This window comes from Lepidochelys kempii, chromosome 19 (genome assembly GCF_965140285.1).
Source record: "Lepidochelys kempii isolate rLepKem1 chromosome 19, rLepKem1.hap1, whole genome shotgun sequence".
Classification (NCBI taxonomy): domain Eukaryota; kingdom Metazoa; phylum Chordata; order Testudines; family Cheloniidae; genus Lepidochelys; species Lepidochelys kempii.
The window spans coordinates 12,530,797-12,549,087 of NC_136398.1; the positions used below are offsets into that span (position 1 = coordinate 12,530,797).

Below are 18,291 nucleotides of genomic sequence, written 5' to 3' on the forward strand. Positions count from 1 at the left end.
CTTTTTGGCTTTTGGTTTCTGACTGCTACAATTTTAAGCTTTTGGACATCAGTAAAATGGTCAACAGGAGTCATCTACAGTCAGAGTGCAATGAGGATTTCACCCACCATTTGTTTAGGCCATGCATAAGCTAATTGTTTATCTGTTCTCAATGAAAATTTGTATTTCTTAAATGGCTTTTTCCTGCTAGTGTGGAACTTGGCTCTGGCACATGTATTGTATGCTCCAGTGTGCTTCATTGTGCCCCAGCCTCCTCAACCTCTTACTGTCTTCCCCTGCCACCCGAAACACTTTTGTTAGAGGTGTTCACAGACCCTCAGCTAGAAATGGGCAACTAAAAAGGTTGTGATGCCTATTGTTTCTTCCTTCTTATTCTGTGTATTTGGTAGATCAGATTAAATCCAGCAGACTGGCTGAGTGCAGGAAAATGTTCTTGAACTGTTTTTATTGAAAACTGTTACTGCTTCAGATCTTGAACTTCTGTGCTTCATAAATTTATAAAAAAGGGGAATAGGAAAAATGTGTAATTATTTGAGTGCTTTGCTCATTAAAAGAGGCGTACAAGAGCAATTCAAACTTCTGTGGGATACATCTTGCTAACTTTAGTTTCCACGTTAATACTGTTCTGGCAGGGGAAGTCCAAATGTGAACAAAGTGCTTCTTACCGGTGCAGGCTAAACAAGAGGAGTGATCTTTGTGTTCTTTCAATCCAGAATCCATGGCAGGGCTCCTCTGCATGGTGTTGCTGATTCCAGCTTCTGAGCTTACCATGGAGTCTTCAACAGTCTGGTTCATGCTTTTTCTAACTAGCAGACACTGATCTCATGTTTTCATGTGGGACAAAAGATAAAACTATTGGTTCCCCATGGATACGCCAAAAGAGAAAGCTATATTAATTAAGCACACTTTTATCCCTGCTAGCTGAAGGCAGTCTGTCTTTGGTAAGCGTGCAGAGTCACGGGACTGGGTGACCAGACAACAGAGTAGCCTCTTGTGACGGTATTAATTTAAAGCAAATGCAAGCAATCTAGTCTTGCATAAGAAAGTGACTTAATAGGTTGAAAAACAATTGAATGTATAGAGAATAGAATTTGCAAAATCAGATTTGCCAATGACTCTGTTTTGCTTGGTTTTTGCGCTGTCTTGAAATGTCTTTGTTTAGCTTAAGCCTGTTTTAGTCAAAAGGCTTTGTTTTAAACAAACTCTGTTTTTACTTGCAAGGCGAGGCTGTTTTTGAATGAGTTAGTTGAATAATGGACTTGTGTTGAAGTCTGTGCATTTATGCTGTAACCTGGCATCACAGAATAAAGAGTTAGCATTTTTCCATATCCTTATCATTTTAGCTTGGGTGCACTGGTTACTCTGACATAAAGTAGATGCTCAGTTAGTTTTAGGAGTCATTTTCTCATCTCACATTTTGTTAACTAGTGTGAAACCACCTGTATAGTTCCTGGAAGGAATGAGGTGTGGGCAAAGAAGGTTATGAGGTTGCTTTTTAAAAGATAACTTCATCTGGGAGGGGAAGAAGTGGAAACTAGAAACAAACTCTTAAATATGTTAACAGCATCTGTGAGCTTCCCTTAGATATTCAGGGTTAATGGAAGAACAACAAAAGAAGGAAAACATGCAGTGAAGAGTATGAAATCAAATGGTCAGGGTTCTTTTAGTTCTGTATCTTGATATTTTAAATCCTCTTTAGGTGAAAATTCAAGTGTTTAGACTATAATCTCTTTTGCTGAAGTAAAAGATGACTAATGTCAGGTCTCACTGCTAGAGGGGCAGACATCTTCCACATAATTAAAATGTGTACCTCACTCTGAGGATAGAATAAAGGGGAGGAGAATATTCCCTTGTATGTTTACAGAGTGAGTGCAGCTAATGGAAATTGGGAACAACTTTGAGTGCAGCTTGCTATCTGGCAGCACAGGCAATTTTAGATGGCCTCTCTTTATGTGCATCTTCATTTGATGTTTTTTTTAAAATCATAGGAACTAGATAAAACTCAAGAAGAAATAAAGAAACATCATGCTAACATCAGTGAGCTGAAGAAGAACTTTATGGAGTCCGTCCCCGAGTCCCGGCCTAGTGAATGGGATAAGCGCCTGTCTACTCACTCCCCCTTCAGAACATTTAACGTCAATGGGCAGGTCCCCACCGGAGTGGAAGGAGTGAGTACTTATGAAATGTGGTATTAACTGATTTTATATTGTAGCAACTAAATACTGACGTTAAATGAACATCTTTAAATAGTTGAGGACTAAACTTGGCTTATCTTATATTTCTGGTTGGGGACATTTCAGATGTCTTTTTTGGTGGGTTTTAAGAACAGCATTGTTGCTGAGGGTATTCTTTTCTTTTTTTAAGCTTAAATCACAATTCTTTTGTGATACAGTATAAAACAATATTGGAGCTTCCTATCTGGCTTTGTAGCAACATTGCTGCAACTAGAACTTTGTTTTCTTGCTATCAGTTTCAGCATTACAAGAGCACAGACTTAAATAGTTATGTTGGGATCTGATTTATTCAAAATACAGGTGGGGGTAAATCTTACCTTCCAAAATAGAAAATGTCAAAATTGATGTGGATTGTAATTTTAAATTTTAGCTTCAAGGATATTATCACAAGCCATGGAGGAAAAAAAATTATGTATTTTGGATGGTGCCTCTAAGAACCAAAAGTTACAAGGCTTGATAAGCCAGAGAGGAACCTTGTTAAGAGAATTTTGTATGTAACTTGGCCCTGATCTTGCGTCAGGATCTGCCCGTGTGTACTCATATTCCAGTGAGATGTCTTACTAACATCAGTGGGCCTCCTCACAGGCACTGGGGTATACAAGGGGTTGGGCCCTGGCTTGGTAGAAACATAATTGCTTTTTAGGGAAGTGTTATCCATATTTGTAGCAGTTATGCACATTCATAAGCCTCTTGTTTAGTTGCATAATATAAGAATGTTACTACTTTTCAATACAAGTAAGCTGGAGAAGCCAAGAGATCAGTCAGTCTGCTGTCTGGTCTCTTCCTTACCGGTAGTCAGTATCTTACTGGGATGGGCCCTGTCATATTACTACTGCTGTTACTTAACTCATAATTAAAGCTCCTAGATCAAACTAATTACAATTTCTTGAGCAATGATAGTTATTTGTCTTAAAGGGAGGGAGTGAAATCCTAGCTCCATTGAAATCAATGCCAAAACTTTCACTGCTTTCAGTAGGCCCAGGATTTCACCTCTCCGCCCCTCTCACCTCGCCTCCAACTGCTGCGGAGACTGTTTTTCTTTGCTTGACTTTTAAACCATGCAAGTGTGGAAATTTTAACATGGAATAATCTGGGAGGAGGAGGAGGAAGTTGCCAATTAATTTATTAAACACATGAAGCCACTTTAGAGTTTGATTACTGAACTTTATTTTAAGAAGCCTTTCTGCAGGATGCTTTCCAGTAGAGATGGTGTAGGGGTCTCCACCCGTAAGAGTATTTCACAAGACGGGAATAGTGTGTGCTTACCAACCTGCAACTACAGTGGTTTGCTAGCAATTCTTTAACACTGTACTAAGGGTGGTGCCAGCCCTATGTGCATCACTTCACTGTTACCTGTCTCTGGAAGTTCCACCACCTGTGACATGATCCTTCTGAAAATGGCATTTCAGTGAAGGTGATTTATGATCATAACATGAGACACCTGCAGGAAGGCACATGGATAGTATTTTAGTTTGCCTTCACGTCATTATCAAATGTATAAGGAAGATAAATTTGAATGTAATATAATTCTTTTTGCTGATGTACCATTATGCTATTGTTGCAAAAATCCTGGCATTCTATATGGGGTTATCTTTCTACTATTCCTGTATCTTACATTACCAGACAACTGAACTTTACACACTTTGTGTATGTCCAGGTCAAGAAAGCCACTGTCCTATCCTCTGAAAGAAGGGTTGGTGGGCCAGAGGTAAAGCTGCTGTTATGACATGTGCTTCTGAACCAGAAATTTGCTATTGTAATGGCACTAAGCAAAAACTCAACAGCAGCTGCTGAGTAACATTTTTTTTTTTTTGGCAACATTAACTCACAACCTACTGACCTAACACCTTAAAGGATTTGCACTGCTGCAGCTTTTGCAGCTTTCAATTTGCTTATTTCGGCGCATGGCTGGTTGAAAAGCTGCATGAAGATGTAACCGTGTATTCGGAAAGAAAAACTATTATGAAAGTTTAACAGTACCCTGTTCTTTTTATGTTGTCTTCCCTTCCTTTCTTTTCCGTTTTGTTTTTTGTTTTAATAATCATGTTACTCTTGCATTTTATTTTATTTCTTTTGCTGCCCAGTCCCCCAGCTACTTTCTCCCTGATACTCATCACTTAAGGGTGTGCAAAGAACCAGTCCCAAAATACAAGACTGATCAAAGGAGGTTGGATCAATTGAGAGAGCTTAGGGCCAAATTTTTTCTTTCATAGATGTACCGGGTTTGACTATGCTTGGCCAACTGAAAGGATGGAAAGCATTTCTTGAATAAACTGCAATAAATTTTCCCAAACATTTTTCACAAGTTCTAAAGCATTTGTATGATACTGTGTTCATTATAATTTCACATCCTTTAGATTCTGAAGACTCAGATGCACTAAAATGTAAAACAAAATCCAGGGAGTTTGGAATGTTACTACTAAAAACATTCATATTCCATACTCCTGATTTCTAAGGGATTGAATATTTTACATTCATAACTACAATATCATTTTGAAAAAAGTGGAAATTTTGATACTATCTTCATTTGCAAAATTTTCAAAACTTTCAAAACAAGATTTTATCATCTGCATTAAAATCTAGATGTCAAGCCTTATGAACTGTCACTTTTAAGGCCAGTATAGTACAGGAAGTTATAAAAGACTGCATTTTTTATACTACCATTTCTATTTGTAATACAACAAAATTAACTTTTCTCAACCATTTCAATTGTGGAACACTTAAGTACTAGATTTTAAATTATTCTTCTCTCAAAGGGAAATTGCGACCACACGTGAACATGGCCCTAAGATTAGTGGATTTTATGGAGATGATCATATTCAGAAGTTAAGCTAGAGGATATTACTGAAGTGCTTCTATCCTGATTTGAGCCTCCACAGAATTTGTCATTCACAGCAGTTTGCCAATTTAGTAATAAAATATTGATCAGAGCCTCTGGAAGACCTGTCCTAACACTTTGTACATCCCTAAGTACCATTTTGAGCACTTCCCATCTATCATTTTTGTTCATCTCTCTGTCTTTCTTGATCTTCTACCACGAAAGCAGACACAGGAACGTCCTCTGTTAGTACAGGATGAAGACAAAATAAAAAAGCAGATGCCTTCTGAGACATCATTGCCCCAGCAAGCAAAAGAAGACATTCTTCCAAAGGTTTCTATTCCAATTCCTGAGGAGCAGAAATCACTCAAAAAGTGCCACCTATATTCTAGTACTTTTCCTTCTCCTCACATTCCCTTTATGGTGTCCCTTTTTGTGATCCTTGCACTAACTGTGTGGTGGTTGCTCTTTCTGTGATTGGAAACAGGGTGCCTAATTGAAACCTCCATGACCACAGCTCTTGAATTGTTGACTGCATCTTCTACTGTGTCTTCTATGTGTTGCCTTCTGATCTCCGTAGTTCATTGTCCTATGAGCGCTCTGCAACTATGTTTTTGATCATAATATTTTGCTTGGTACAGTGTATGATTTGGGATTCTAAAGGAGTGGCAATGGGTTGCCAGACCTGCAGTAATGCACTGAAATTTGAGCCTTGGTGATCCATAGACTAAATTTTAAAAAGCATGTTACCCATTGAGTACCTGTGTGAAAGTCTTTAGCACTGAAGTGGACATGCTGATGGTGGCTATTTTGCTTCTGTACACTTCAAAGACTTCTTGCACAGCAGTTTATGAAAAGACTTGATTGAAGATTACTCTTATTCTTAAACCCAGCACTTGCGTACATTTATAGCATTTATGGTGGGGAAAATTCAGTCTCAAATATTTATTCAAAAGACTTAAGATCATTCACAACAGTGTACAGAGTCTGATCCATAACCACTCCTTTTCTAAGAAAACAGTATTAGCATACAAATAGCTTTTTTCTTTAATTTAAAAAAGGCTTGGTGTCAGTCGCTGTCTTAAGGATAATTCATATATGTACATAGGGACAGACTACTTCAACTGTCCCCTTTATAGAAAATCCTTTTCAGGTCTTACTACTGTCTTTGTACGAGCATCCCTGCTTATCTTTCATAGGTGAACTCTCCTCTAAATGAAAATACTGTCTAACTTTTGTTTTGGGGGAAAAACCCTCATTAAAAGCAGTACTTATTTATTGTAAGGTTAAATTAATCTGTTTCCTGAATTTGACTCCATTGGTGCACTGTAGATATATGTTCTTTCAATTTGTGTTGAACTCACTGAAGTGTGTGTACTTATGGCCATATAAATGGAAGTAACATGCTGTTAAGTACACATCCTGTGTCTGCATGTTGACTAATAGTATTGTTGTTAAGTTTATCAAAACATGTAAAAGAGCAGTATGTCCAGATCATAATTGTAGTGTTAAAACAATTATTATTTTGACTTCTTTAACAAAACCTTTGCATGCTGCTTATTTTTTGTAGCACTTTTGTATATATCTGGATTATTTGGTTTAAATGATCTATAATTAAGTTTAAATGATCTATAATTAAGTTTAAATGATCTATAATTAAGTTTAAACTTGACTGTATTGTTAATGATCCGGTTGTATGAGAGCCAAGATTTGATGCTCAGCTGGACTGAGCAGATCTGGTTCAGAAAGTAGAGGTAAGATGGGCAGTTGCTTCTCAGTGTATATTAGTCAGGGGACAGAGATGAGCCAACCCACTCGTTTCCCATTGTAATTTGCATTCTATTGCTTTCTCTAGCTTATGGGTGTAGAAATAATATTGCTGAGATCTGCCATCAGTATTCACACTAAGGAGCTATAAAAGAATGGAAGACACTTGGATGAAAGGGACTAAAATCTGTGTCTATATTTTTCTTTATAGATCTATGTACACAATGTTATTTTAGAAAATTCATGTGTAAGTATACGTGTGGGTGGGTGTGCACATGTGCGTATGTACTGGGAAAAGAAAGGAGACAAATCTATTATGAGAGTGCATGGAATTGTGCACATGTTCTCCAGTAGGAGGATAATAGTGAACCTTCAAATATCCCATCTGCATCTCTATTTACGCTCATAAGTGCTTATATTGAGGCTCTCTGAACAGTGTCTCAGAACTTTAGCTAGGAAGAATCTAGTTAGTGAGTGAAACATTAGTTTTGTTTTTAATCTCATGAGAATGTTCATGATTTTGGCCAGTACTGCTTGAATACTTATGAGTTCAGATTAGCGCTCCCATTTGTGCCCTCAGGATTTTGCTTTGTGTTAATACTAGTTTAATTGAAAAGCATCATACCCTTTTAGTACCATAATCATAAACTTCCTATTAAAAATAAATTTGAACATTGTATTGATGCCAAACAGTATATACTGAAACAATAATAGACAGTTTTTCCTTTGTAACTATTTAAAAACATTAAAACTAAATTAAGCATTAAAGATAACATTGATATGCATCCACAGACTAAGGGGAAATGCCACTTCAAAAGAATCATGCACTGGATGGATCTAAAGAATAAGGCTCAGTAGGCAAATGAATGGAGAACCCCAATAGTAGGTCTCGTTGTGAAATTTAGGAGGATTCCCCTGAGGAAGTGGGAGGAAAGAGCAGTGGGGAAGCTGGAATTTGGATCAGTGGGTCAAAAGCTAAAAGGAGACCCTGAATTGGGAGCAGGGTGTTGAACGCTTCCGGTATATGAGTTCTTACCAGAATTGTTGTGGAGGAATTGGAAAGGACAAGATGTTAAAACTGAGACCCCAGACTACTTAAAAAAAAGTTTGCTTTCCACAGCACATCATCTCAGAAGTGAGGAGTAGTTAATGCCTGGGAGTAAAGGCACAACTATTCTTGTACCCCCAAACCACTATAACTAGAAAAGAATACTTACCACTATATTTAAAGAGCCAGAGGCCTGAGATTAATATGGTGCTATTTAAGATAGCTAGACTTGAGACAAATCAACTTCTCACAAGACTACTTTAGAAACTCCTGTTTAAAAAAAAAAAAAAAAAAAGAGAGAGAGAATACCCTGAAATAACAACTACAATAAATATCAATCATCACAAGGCCATGATTTCTACAGCCATATCTGCCTTGTCAAAAGGAACTAGGAAGGTGCATTCTTTGGGATCTTACCTAGAAAGAGGTTTGAACGTAGTGTTCAAGAGATCTATCGCTCTAGGACAAGAAGAGTTTACATCCTTTTGTTCTATTCAGGTTGTCTCTGAACTTCCTAAATAAAATAATCTCTTTATCAAGTTAACTTTGAAATGAGACTGGTTTCTATCAGTAAAAGATCTTTGAACTGCATACAGATTCTGAGAGAGCCCCACATAATGTTTCTCAGCACTTAATTACTATCTCTGAAGAGGACCTGAAGAAATTGAACAAGCTATTAATATCTTTTTAGCAATGTAGAGGTCAGCTTATCATCCAAACACATTGTGAAGGTGCATGTCTTAGATTAGATTAGATCTATACCTTTCAAACAAGTCTGTTTCTCACAGAAATACCTGGTAAATACTGCATTACTTTCAAGCATCCTTAGGATGTGGTCTTGTCCACATTTAAAAATTCATGGAGCCTTAACCTAGTATCCTAGAGTTGGCCTTTACGTTCACTTCCTGTAAGCCACCATCTTTCTGATCTGCTTTTTGAGTGAAGGAACATCAAGGAAGAGACTTAAAATTTTGCCTTCACTATCTATGAGGTCTTACCCTTTTCTTCCCTCCTCTTAGACTGGAGAGTCTTATGCTTCTTGGAATTCTAGATGGAGAGTAATTATAGTGTCAGAGACTGAAATTTTGTCCAGTCAAAATTGCAATGGATCTCTTGAAAATGTGTATAAGTAGGTCTTCTGTGCTACATCTTCACCTATCCTGGAGAGACTCCCACCTCTTTGTTTGCTTACAGGGCATATTTAAGTACAGTATTACCACAAAACCACCTTTTATGGTAAGGACAGTAAAATCCCACTTGCATATCTGTTCAGTATCTCAAGGTCCCTTTCAGCCCTGTATTTCTGTGATACATAATAAATCATATACACTTTGCTATGCTTATTGTCTTTCTGTGCTTTCCTTAAGGTCAACTTAAGATGCAACATTGAAATAAAAACATTTTATGAATAATACACATTTGTGTATATATTGTGGTAAACCCAGGACAAACAGCTACAAAAGGGGGGTAGTAATTAGTCCCCAGGGATTAAAAGGCCCCTCCCTATCCTCTGAGGAGAGAGAACCACAGGGCAATAAGGAAAAGGGGTTGCTAGGGAACCAATTAGGTTCAGCTGACTCCAACTACCTGGGACATTTTTAAACCCTCCTCTGGGTGGTAGGAGTGGGAGGAGTGAGAGGAGTAGGGAAGCTGCCAGTAGGCTGTTTGCAGCAAGGCACCAAACCTTCCAAGTAGAGAGGCTGCACTCGCTCCCCAGAAGGGAAGGAAAACAAGCACAAGGGACTGACTGAGGAGAGGAGTAGCAGGACCCTGTGAAGCCTATAAGGATTCGCCTTGCCCCAAACCTGAGTCGTCAAGGCTAAAAAGGACTGAGCCTACTGAGGCGAACAAGGTATTTTGTCACAATATAAAGAGTTCTGTACGCTTAATGTAGTACAAAATGTCAGTTTTAAATAGCTTGCAAGGAGATAAAAGGAAAAAATATGTCGATTGCTAGCAGAGATATGATTTACTGTTTCTGGAACTGAGATGTTCTTAAAAGGTGCTACAAGAGGAGTTGTTACCTTACAACTAGATAGGTAATTTCTGATGTCAGGCTGATTAGGTGCAGAATAAGGTGTTTCACACTGTACCTTAGTTTAAAGGTAGATGTCGCAGAGCTTTCGTGAAATACGGAAAAAAATTATCTTGCTCTATCCCCACTTCAGAGGACAAGATGGAGTGGAGTGCCCACAAACCATGTAGCCTACTGGCCAGTTGTTACCATGCCAGTGTCATACATTAATTCGTGCCAGTGCTGATCTTGTTGTCATTCTTTGTATTTGGCCAATAGTGTAATTGAGGTCTGTTGCACTGATGGTGAATATTTGAAAAGGTTGTGAATATTTGCTGCTCAAGTAAACATGTCAGCAGGATGCATAAACTGTAACCTTGCCTAGGTTTATGTGAAGAAGGCTGCAGTCTTACACGTAATCCTTGATGACCTGTTACAACTCAGGATGTTTCAGCAGCACCTAGATACCGGTCACTAGGTGCTTTATAAATACCTAAATGGATAGAGGCTACTAACAGTATTAATATGAATTAGTCTTAGTTATTTTCCAGTGTTTTTCATTCTAATATCTTTGACTATCACACCAAGATTTTGTTTAACTAAGACTTGTGTGTGCTCTGTGTGGTTATGTAAAATTGGGGGTGCACGCTCCAGTTAGAGGCAGAAATAAGAGACTTCTCTTCAAGGCTTTGGTCTTTGGGTTGTGAAGTTCAAAACTCCAGAATAAATTAGTTGATTGTATATATAATCCATGCACTTAAATAGAAGTCATTTTAAATTCTGTGAATCTTAATTTATTTTTATTATGTTAGCATTGCCAAACTCCCTTATGGTATGAATTGCAAAAGAGTCTCTTGGTCTTACCCACATTTTCTTTTAAAAGTTATCAGCACTTTGAAGCAGGGAGGTGGGTTTGAGTTCCCCGGTGGCTGTCTGTTTCAGGCCCAGGCATCATTGGGGACTTTTTACTAACTATGATGCTAGCATTCTGAAACTTGCACAGAGATTTTTTTTCCTCAACTCAGGACTTATTGAAATTCAGATTAAATGATGAAGATAAAATATATTAAAATAGATAAGTGGTACTGGATATAATTTTTTTTAAAAAACCTGTATTATTTACATTTTAATTGGAGACACTCAGATGAGGTCTGTTAGCAGAGGACCAGTAACATCCTTACCTAGTACACTTTTCATTTTTAAAATAGGCTGTTCAAGTTGTATGTCATATAGTGCTTCAGTGTACCTTCTATCATTGTATTTGGTGCCACAGGCTATCAGTCTCATGAGGCAGCATCACTCCTTTGTACTGTGGTGCACAAAGATTTAATGGTACCAGCAAGTGCTGTGAGATCTTAAACTGATCTCGTGACCAGTACTAATGTCAAAAATATAGCAGGATAATTTGAGTATTATAAGTTGGATGTTCTCTTGGAATACAGAAGTAGATCTTCTGGTGCTGGTTCCTGTGTGTATTCCACACATGGGTATGCGTGTGCAGCATGCTACCAAGTCTGGAGATTCTTAGTCTGTCGGACATGCACAGTTGCTCTCCTTGTGCGCCGGGCTGAGGCTCTGTAGTTCCTTTTTACTGCCGCATGGCCTGAGTCAGAATCCTGTATCCACAGATTTCTCCAGTTTTTCTTATCAGCCTGTTAATAGTTTTAATATTTAGCATGGTTAAAGCTTTAATATTGTATAGTTTAGCTTAGTTTCTTCCATTTCTTGGAGTCTCTCCTCATGCACTGGTACTGTGCATCTCTTGTTCTTGCTCATCTGTGAATCATGGGCATCAATGTTGTCTCTACCGTCTGGGTTAGATGTATATCTAAGCAAAGAGCAGCATTTGCTGTTTGTTTCCCCCACAAACACATGAAGCATGTGAGCGTCAGTTGAGGAAACATGTTATGGAGAGGGCCATGAGACCTCACGCTGATCCAGGCCAGAGAGACATTCTCCTCCCCATCCCAATGCATCAGTGTCAACCAACAAGCAGCACCCCTCTGAGCACAAGCTCACGACTGGACCCTAGAACTCCTAAGCCCAAAGAATCCTTCTCCAGGGCTTTGATGAGCTGTAGTTCGCAAAAGCTTATGCTCAAATAAATTGGTTAGTTTCTAAGGTGCCACTAGTACGCCTTTTCTTTTTGCACAAAGAAAAGGCACTCTTAGTTACAAGGACAGATCCCCATCCAGATCTGCTCCTGAAAGAAGAGACCCCCCCCACCCCGCGACTCTTTCCAGCCTTCATGTGTGGATCCTAAGGGCTCAGGACTGCTTAAGACTCCCAGGCAGGAAGGTAAAGCATGAAAGAGGATCTGTCAGTACCATCACTGGTTCCGACTGCTAAACATACAGACCACTGTCCACTGGCTCCATATAAGCGTGCTGCACCTGACTCTTCAGTAGTACCAGCCCACCATTCTAAAGTCCTTTCACTTTCAACATCTTGGGACATACTGGAACTGTCAGTCACAGCTACTGGACAACCCAGAACTCCGGGACATGTAGAGACACCTATACCTCACTGGAGCATATCTTCCTCCTTTATCCTCAGTCCCCACTCCTTTTAAGCCTGGCTCTCTGGAGAGACATTCCCACAGCAGAGGAAGAAACTACTTTGACAGTATAGGAACCCTCCGGCAGAAGTGTTCACCCTCTAGTACCAACGGTCCCACTGGTGGAGCAAGAGCAAGTCACCTACTTGGACAAATCAGATGTTCTGGTCAGCCCATTAACCCCTCATAGATTAATCTTGACAGGGAAATGATGAGATGCAGATATGACTCTTCCAGGGACCGCTGGTACCTGATGCAGGGGGTCCTCCTCAACTGGGTTCCATGGGACCCATATGGCAGACATCCCGGTTCTGTCCACAAGCCCTACCACACTACTTCCACACAGCATCTATTGGATCCATTGCAGTACAAGGGGGAAGTGACCCAAATCCACAGATACTGATGGTATCGACAAGGATCTCATCCTCTTCACTGGATGAAGCAAATGCTCCATCTTCACCATCTCTGCCAGATGACCATAGGCAGTATCAGGAGCTCCTGCAGATGAATGACCTCCAGATCCCACTGGAAGAGGACCAAGTTACCCAGCCATCAGCTTCTTGATATCCTGCAACCTACAGGTCTCAGCAAAGTGGCTCTCCTAGTAAATGAGGCTATCATGGAACTAGCCAGGGTCATCTGGCATACCCCAGCCTCCTGCACCCCTACACTTAAGAGACGAGGCACCATTTTGTCCCAGACAAAGGCGCTGAATTTCTTTTCATGCACCCAGAGCCCAACTTCGTGCAGGCAGCCACAGAAAGAGAAGGTTACAACACCATAATGCCACCCTGGCTGACAAGAGGTTGGCCCTTTTGGGAAGAAACATATTCTCATCTATGAACCTGTAGTTCCATATCGCTAACTGTAAGGCTTTGTTAGTGAAATACAATTTTAATTACTTCAGACTGGCAGATTTTAAGGACAACCTTTCCCCTAGAGGACAGAGCCCAGTTTCAAACCTTAATTGAGGAAGGCAGGCTAGCGGCAAAAACATCCCTGCAAGCCACAGCAGATGTGGCATCTAGAGGGCAAGCCACTGGTGTAATTATGAGATGTGAGTCTTGGCTTCACTCTTTGGGGTTCCCGAGGGAGGTGCAAAATACCATAGAGAACTTACCATTTGACAAGTCAGATGTATTCAGTGAGAGAACTTTTGAGTCCCTGCATGTGTTGAAAGACAGATTGACTCTCTGATTCCTGGGAACTTACACCTTGGCCCTAAAGAGATTAGTCTTGTTCTATACACCTGCCTCTGGTACTGTTACCTCCACAGTCATTCTACCATCAGGATCTGGCTGAATCTCCACACAAGCAATTAAGTTCAGAGACCTTAATTTTCATCCCCTTTGCTACCATAATGTCCACCCTCCTGCTAAGGGCTACTTTTGATGTCTGTCAAGAACCGCCTGCCTTTATTGATGCCAACCACTTATATCCCTACCCCTATCTTTGGGGGCTGTCTCACACTTTTCGCACACAATTAGGACTCTGTTATGACAGACAAGTGGGTTCTAGAAATCATCCACCATGGTTACTCTATCAAATTTTTCTTTCCCCCTTCCCCACTCAAACTCCTTCTTGATCCCTCTCCAGGGACCACTCTCTGAATTCTGCCAGGAGGCAAATTCTCTTCTCTAATGACGGGCAATAGAACGAGTGTCATCTCAGTATCAAGGCAGAGGGTTCTATTTCCCCATAGTTCTTAGTCCCCAAAAAAGACAGAGAATGGACTTTCAACAGCAGAACATCTTTATTCAAAAGTCAAAATTCAGCTTGGTTACACTAGCGTTAATGATCCCCTCTCTATGGGAGGGAATGTGATTCACAGCTGTTGAGTTGAAGAATGCCTATTTTCATGTGGATATTTATCCATCCCACAGAAAATGTGTCCAGATCCTGGTAGGTCAGGAACACTACTAGTTCAGAGTCTTTCCCTTTGGATTAGCAGCTGCACCCAAGCTATTCATGCATGTATTCTCATTGATGGCAGCCCAAATGAAATGCCATGGCTATGTAATCTTGGACAACTGGCTCCTAACCGATCATTCCAACTATGAGGTCAGGTCAGCGACTTTGTTCCTGCTGCTATCTTTTAGCAGCATGGAGTAGGAAAGACTCCACTTGGAAATGCTACCTAGCTAAATGGGGAGAGACTTCTTCACCTGGGATGGCACAATTAGTCTTCCTAAGAACCTGCAGATATCCCAGTCATTTTAGATTATCTCCACTCTTTGAAGAATTTGGGTCTTTCCATTAGCTCGCTGCAGGTTCATCTCACAGCAGTCAGTGCCTTCCTTCCTTCTCCAGTATATGAGCATTCCATTTTTACTCACCCAACAATAATTAGATTCCTAAAGGGCCTAGTCAGGACCTTTCCACCAGTGGCCAAGCCTACACCTCAGTGGCATCTTAATCTCATCCTGTCAATACTTATCCGGCCACCATTTGAACCTTTGGCCACATGCTCTATGTCCCACCTTTCTATAAAGGTTGCAATTTTAATTGCTTTTAGTTTGGCCAGGAGGAGGGTGAGTGAGAGAGGAACACTCATGGCTGACCTACTATACACCATTTTTCATGAGAAGAAAGGTTTCCCTTCGCCTTTTTCTTAAATTGCTCCCTAAAGTAATTTCTAAATTCCATCTAAATCAGTCTTTCCATTTATTGATTTTCTTCCCGAAACCCAGTGCTTCTGTTGACGAGAAGACTTCATTCCCTGATGTCAAATGAGTCCTTGCAAGCTACCTGCAAAGGACCAAACCAGTCAGAAAATCACCAAGATCGTCACTATAAGAGAGAGGTCATGAGGACAAGCAGTATCTTCTCAGAGAATCTCTAAATGGATTTCTGGTTGCGTCATCAAGAGCTACCAATTAGTGCGTATTCCTCCCCAGGAAGGGGTAAGGGTCCACTCCACAGCATGTCTCCAGGAAGTACCAGTACTGGATATATGTGGAGTGGCTACTTGGAGCTCCATCCACACATTGACAAAAAGTTACAGGCTATCTCAGGCCTCCTCTGCACGTGCGGCTGTAGGCACTCCAGTTCTTCAAGCATCCTTACGGACTGCATTCTCATGCTCTCCTCTAGTCTGCATGCTGCTTATAAGTCACCCATGTGTGGAATACACATAGGGACCAGCACTTAAGGAAGAAATAGAGATTACTTACCTGTAACTGGAAGTTTTTTGAGATGTGTGGTCCCTAACTGTATTCTACTACGCACTCTTCTTCCCCCTGCTTTGGATCTTATCTGATTCATGATAAGAAGAGGATCTAGAGAGGCATCAGCTGGCACTACCTCTTATGTCCTTGGTCTGGAGTATGAGGAGAGCCATTGTGCAGGTGTATGGACACTGCTTACTGAGAATCTCCAGACTTGGGTGCATGGTGCAAATGCATACCCACACGTGGAATACACATAGGAACAACACATCTCATTGAACTTCCAGTTACAGGTAAGTAACCTCTATTTATGCACTAGACTAGTTCTTCTGCAGACTTCTTATTCCTTATTTCCCTATTTGGTTTGTGAAGGGTATAGTGAGGAACAGCAAGCAATGGGGTTTGGACATGATCAAAGGGCAAGTAGAAAAAGGGAGATTGATTTTCTTACACCCTTGTGTGACTTCACTGGAGTTATTCCTGATTCTCACCAGAGTGAAATCAGAATCTGTTCACATTCTACACTTCTGAGCTTGTCAAGATGATTATCAATGATACAAAGTGTGTTAATTTATGTTAGGGTTAGTAACTTTTCCCTGTATAAATTATACCACTAGCCTCATTGATTTGTGTGTGTGTGTGTGACAGATAAAAACAGAGTATAGACAATAGACATATTCCAATAGATAGTAGGAAAAATACTTTTTAGAAAAGACCCAGGAGATCTAGACAGATACACATTCACTTATAGGAGTGTTTCTCAGTTATGGAGCTGTGGGACAGATTAGGACTCTTGAGCTATGTTCCTTGACAAGTACCCAGTATTAGGTATGTGCACCCTGATGAACTCTGTGTCTGTGCCACTAAGTGTCTGTAATTTTATACCAGTGGTACATGGTGTAGTTAACAGTCAGTGCATGGGGACTACAATAAGATTTTTTTTTTTTTTAAACTAAAACGCTCTCTTTTGGAATACTTTTTTCTTTTCTATTTTTCTCAGATTATTTGCTTTGTAAATATGTACATTTATTGTTAATAAATGTTGTTGCAAATCTGAACCCTCTTTCTATTATTCTGTTAACAAAACAGGAAGTATTCCCGCATTACAACCTATTTGGACTAACACACACTCTTGTCTGGGTGAGCCCTTTGTGCCAAACCTGGTACCATGCAGTCTTATACAAAAAGTGGATCTATAATCCATATTTTTTTGCTTACTTTATTTTAGAGCTAATCACTAACTAGTGCAGTGCTCCGCTAGTACCACTAAAGTGAATGGTCCCACTAGGTTGCCATTATAGGCCCCATTCACTGCCATATAATACTGCCATAATAATTTGTTGCGACTAAAGCTCATGAAGCCTAATAGCTTTAAAAAATCATTTGGCACTATCTCAATTGCTCAGTGCAAGTAACACATTTCTTAGAACTCGCTACTACGATTGAATGTAAACAAACTAGTTTGGAAAAGCTACAGTAGTTGCATCTGTCCTGCAACCAGCATGGGAAACATTCTTTCCTAACTTAAAGCTGCATGGAACTTTGCTGGTCAGCGATTCTAATGGTGTTGAAATATTTTTTAACATTTGGGGTCTTTTACATGACAGTTGTTCTGTGGTGTCATCAGTCATATGAATTCATTGCACAGTACCTGGAAAAATGTGGTTTCAGGCAAAGAATTTTATGCTCATTTAAAAAAAAAAAATAACAACCCTCCATTAGTACCTGTCAGGGTTTGGGGAGCACTGACTTCCCTAACTAACCAACTTTGATTTCCCCCACTCACACCAACATTCCTCCCCCCCCCCCCCCCCCCCGCACTCCCAGCCCCTAGGCTCATGCAATAAAATTATCTGGCCTTGTTTCAGCAATGGGCTTACTTTGAAGTTGACTGAAATTGTACATAAGGCTTATCCCTACATGAAGAGTCATTTATAAATTAACTAGAGTACATTTTCTTTATAGCACCTCTTCAGTTCTGAGTTTATTCTCTTTATCCAGATCATTGTTTCATTTTGGAGTTGTATGCTGCTTCATATCATCATGCAGAAAGTGAAACTGGACTGTGAGTAAGCAATCTAAGATCCTGTGATGGGATATACAAACAAGGGGTTAAGGAACTACTCTGGGGTCAGCTAGTCCTGCCCCACCATACCATTAGGAAATGGACCAACTGGAGGAGGAGTTAAAAGGCAGGAGAAAAGCTCACTTGGTGGCAGACCAGGAAAGAGAGCAGACCTGCAGCTTCAGCAGAGAAGAGCAGAGGGGAAGCAGAATCTCTCCCTAAACTGCTTAAAGGTCCCTGAGGGAAGGGAGGGACCCACTTCAGAGACAGCCTGAGATGGAAACATCACCCTCTCCCTCTCCTATGAACTCTTGGTTGTATGAGTTCCCTTCGTTTTGTTTGGACTGCCCCAGCCTGAGGCCTAGGACTGATCTGGCCCAGGAGGGAGGGCCATACCATGGAAGGAGGCAGTTGCGGCCCTGAGAAAAAGGAAGCTCTCACGTTATCCGCAACCACTGAAAGGTGCCTTATAGTGAACACACCACCTTAACCCAGATGGCAACCTTGGGACAATTGCAGGGTGATGAAAGGAAGTGGTCCTACCAGGGCAGCTTTAAGCACGCCTGAGTGTCAGATCACTGATAGTCCACAAAGAGCCCTGTGTGGGAGCCTGGTGGAGTG

General features: G+C 40.4%; 1 protein-coding gene across 42 annotated transcripts in view; it reads left to right on the forward strand.

The window, feature by feature from the left end:
* The window catches only part of EPB41 (erythrocyte membrane protein band 4.1), a 188,075-nt gene that overhangs the window by 142,262 nt on the left and 27,522 nt on the right, over positions 1–18,291 (forward strand). For 29 of the 42 annotated variants that reach the window (XM_073317288.2, XM_073317254.2, XM_073317261.2 and 26 more), the window contains 2 exons: positions 1,989–2,168; positions 3,892–3,942. In XM_073317288.2, coding sequence (XP_073173389.1) covers positions 1,989–2,168; positions 3,892–3,942 — 231 coding nt within the window. Of the gene's footprint in view, positions 1–1,988; positions 2,169–3,891; positions 3,943–4,318; positions 4,721–5,280; positions 16,321–17,606; positions 18,083–18,291 lie in introns of those variants that run through there. The other 13 variants (XM_073317259.2, XM_073317272.2, XM_073317282.2 and 10 more) reach the window with 4 other exon arrangements.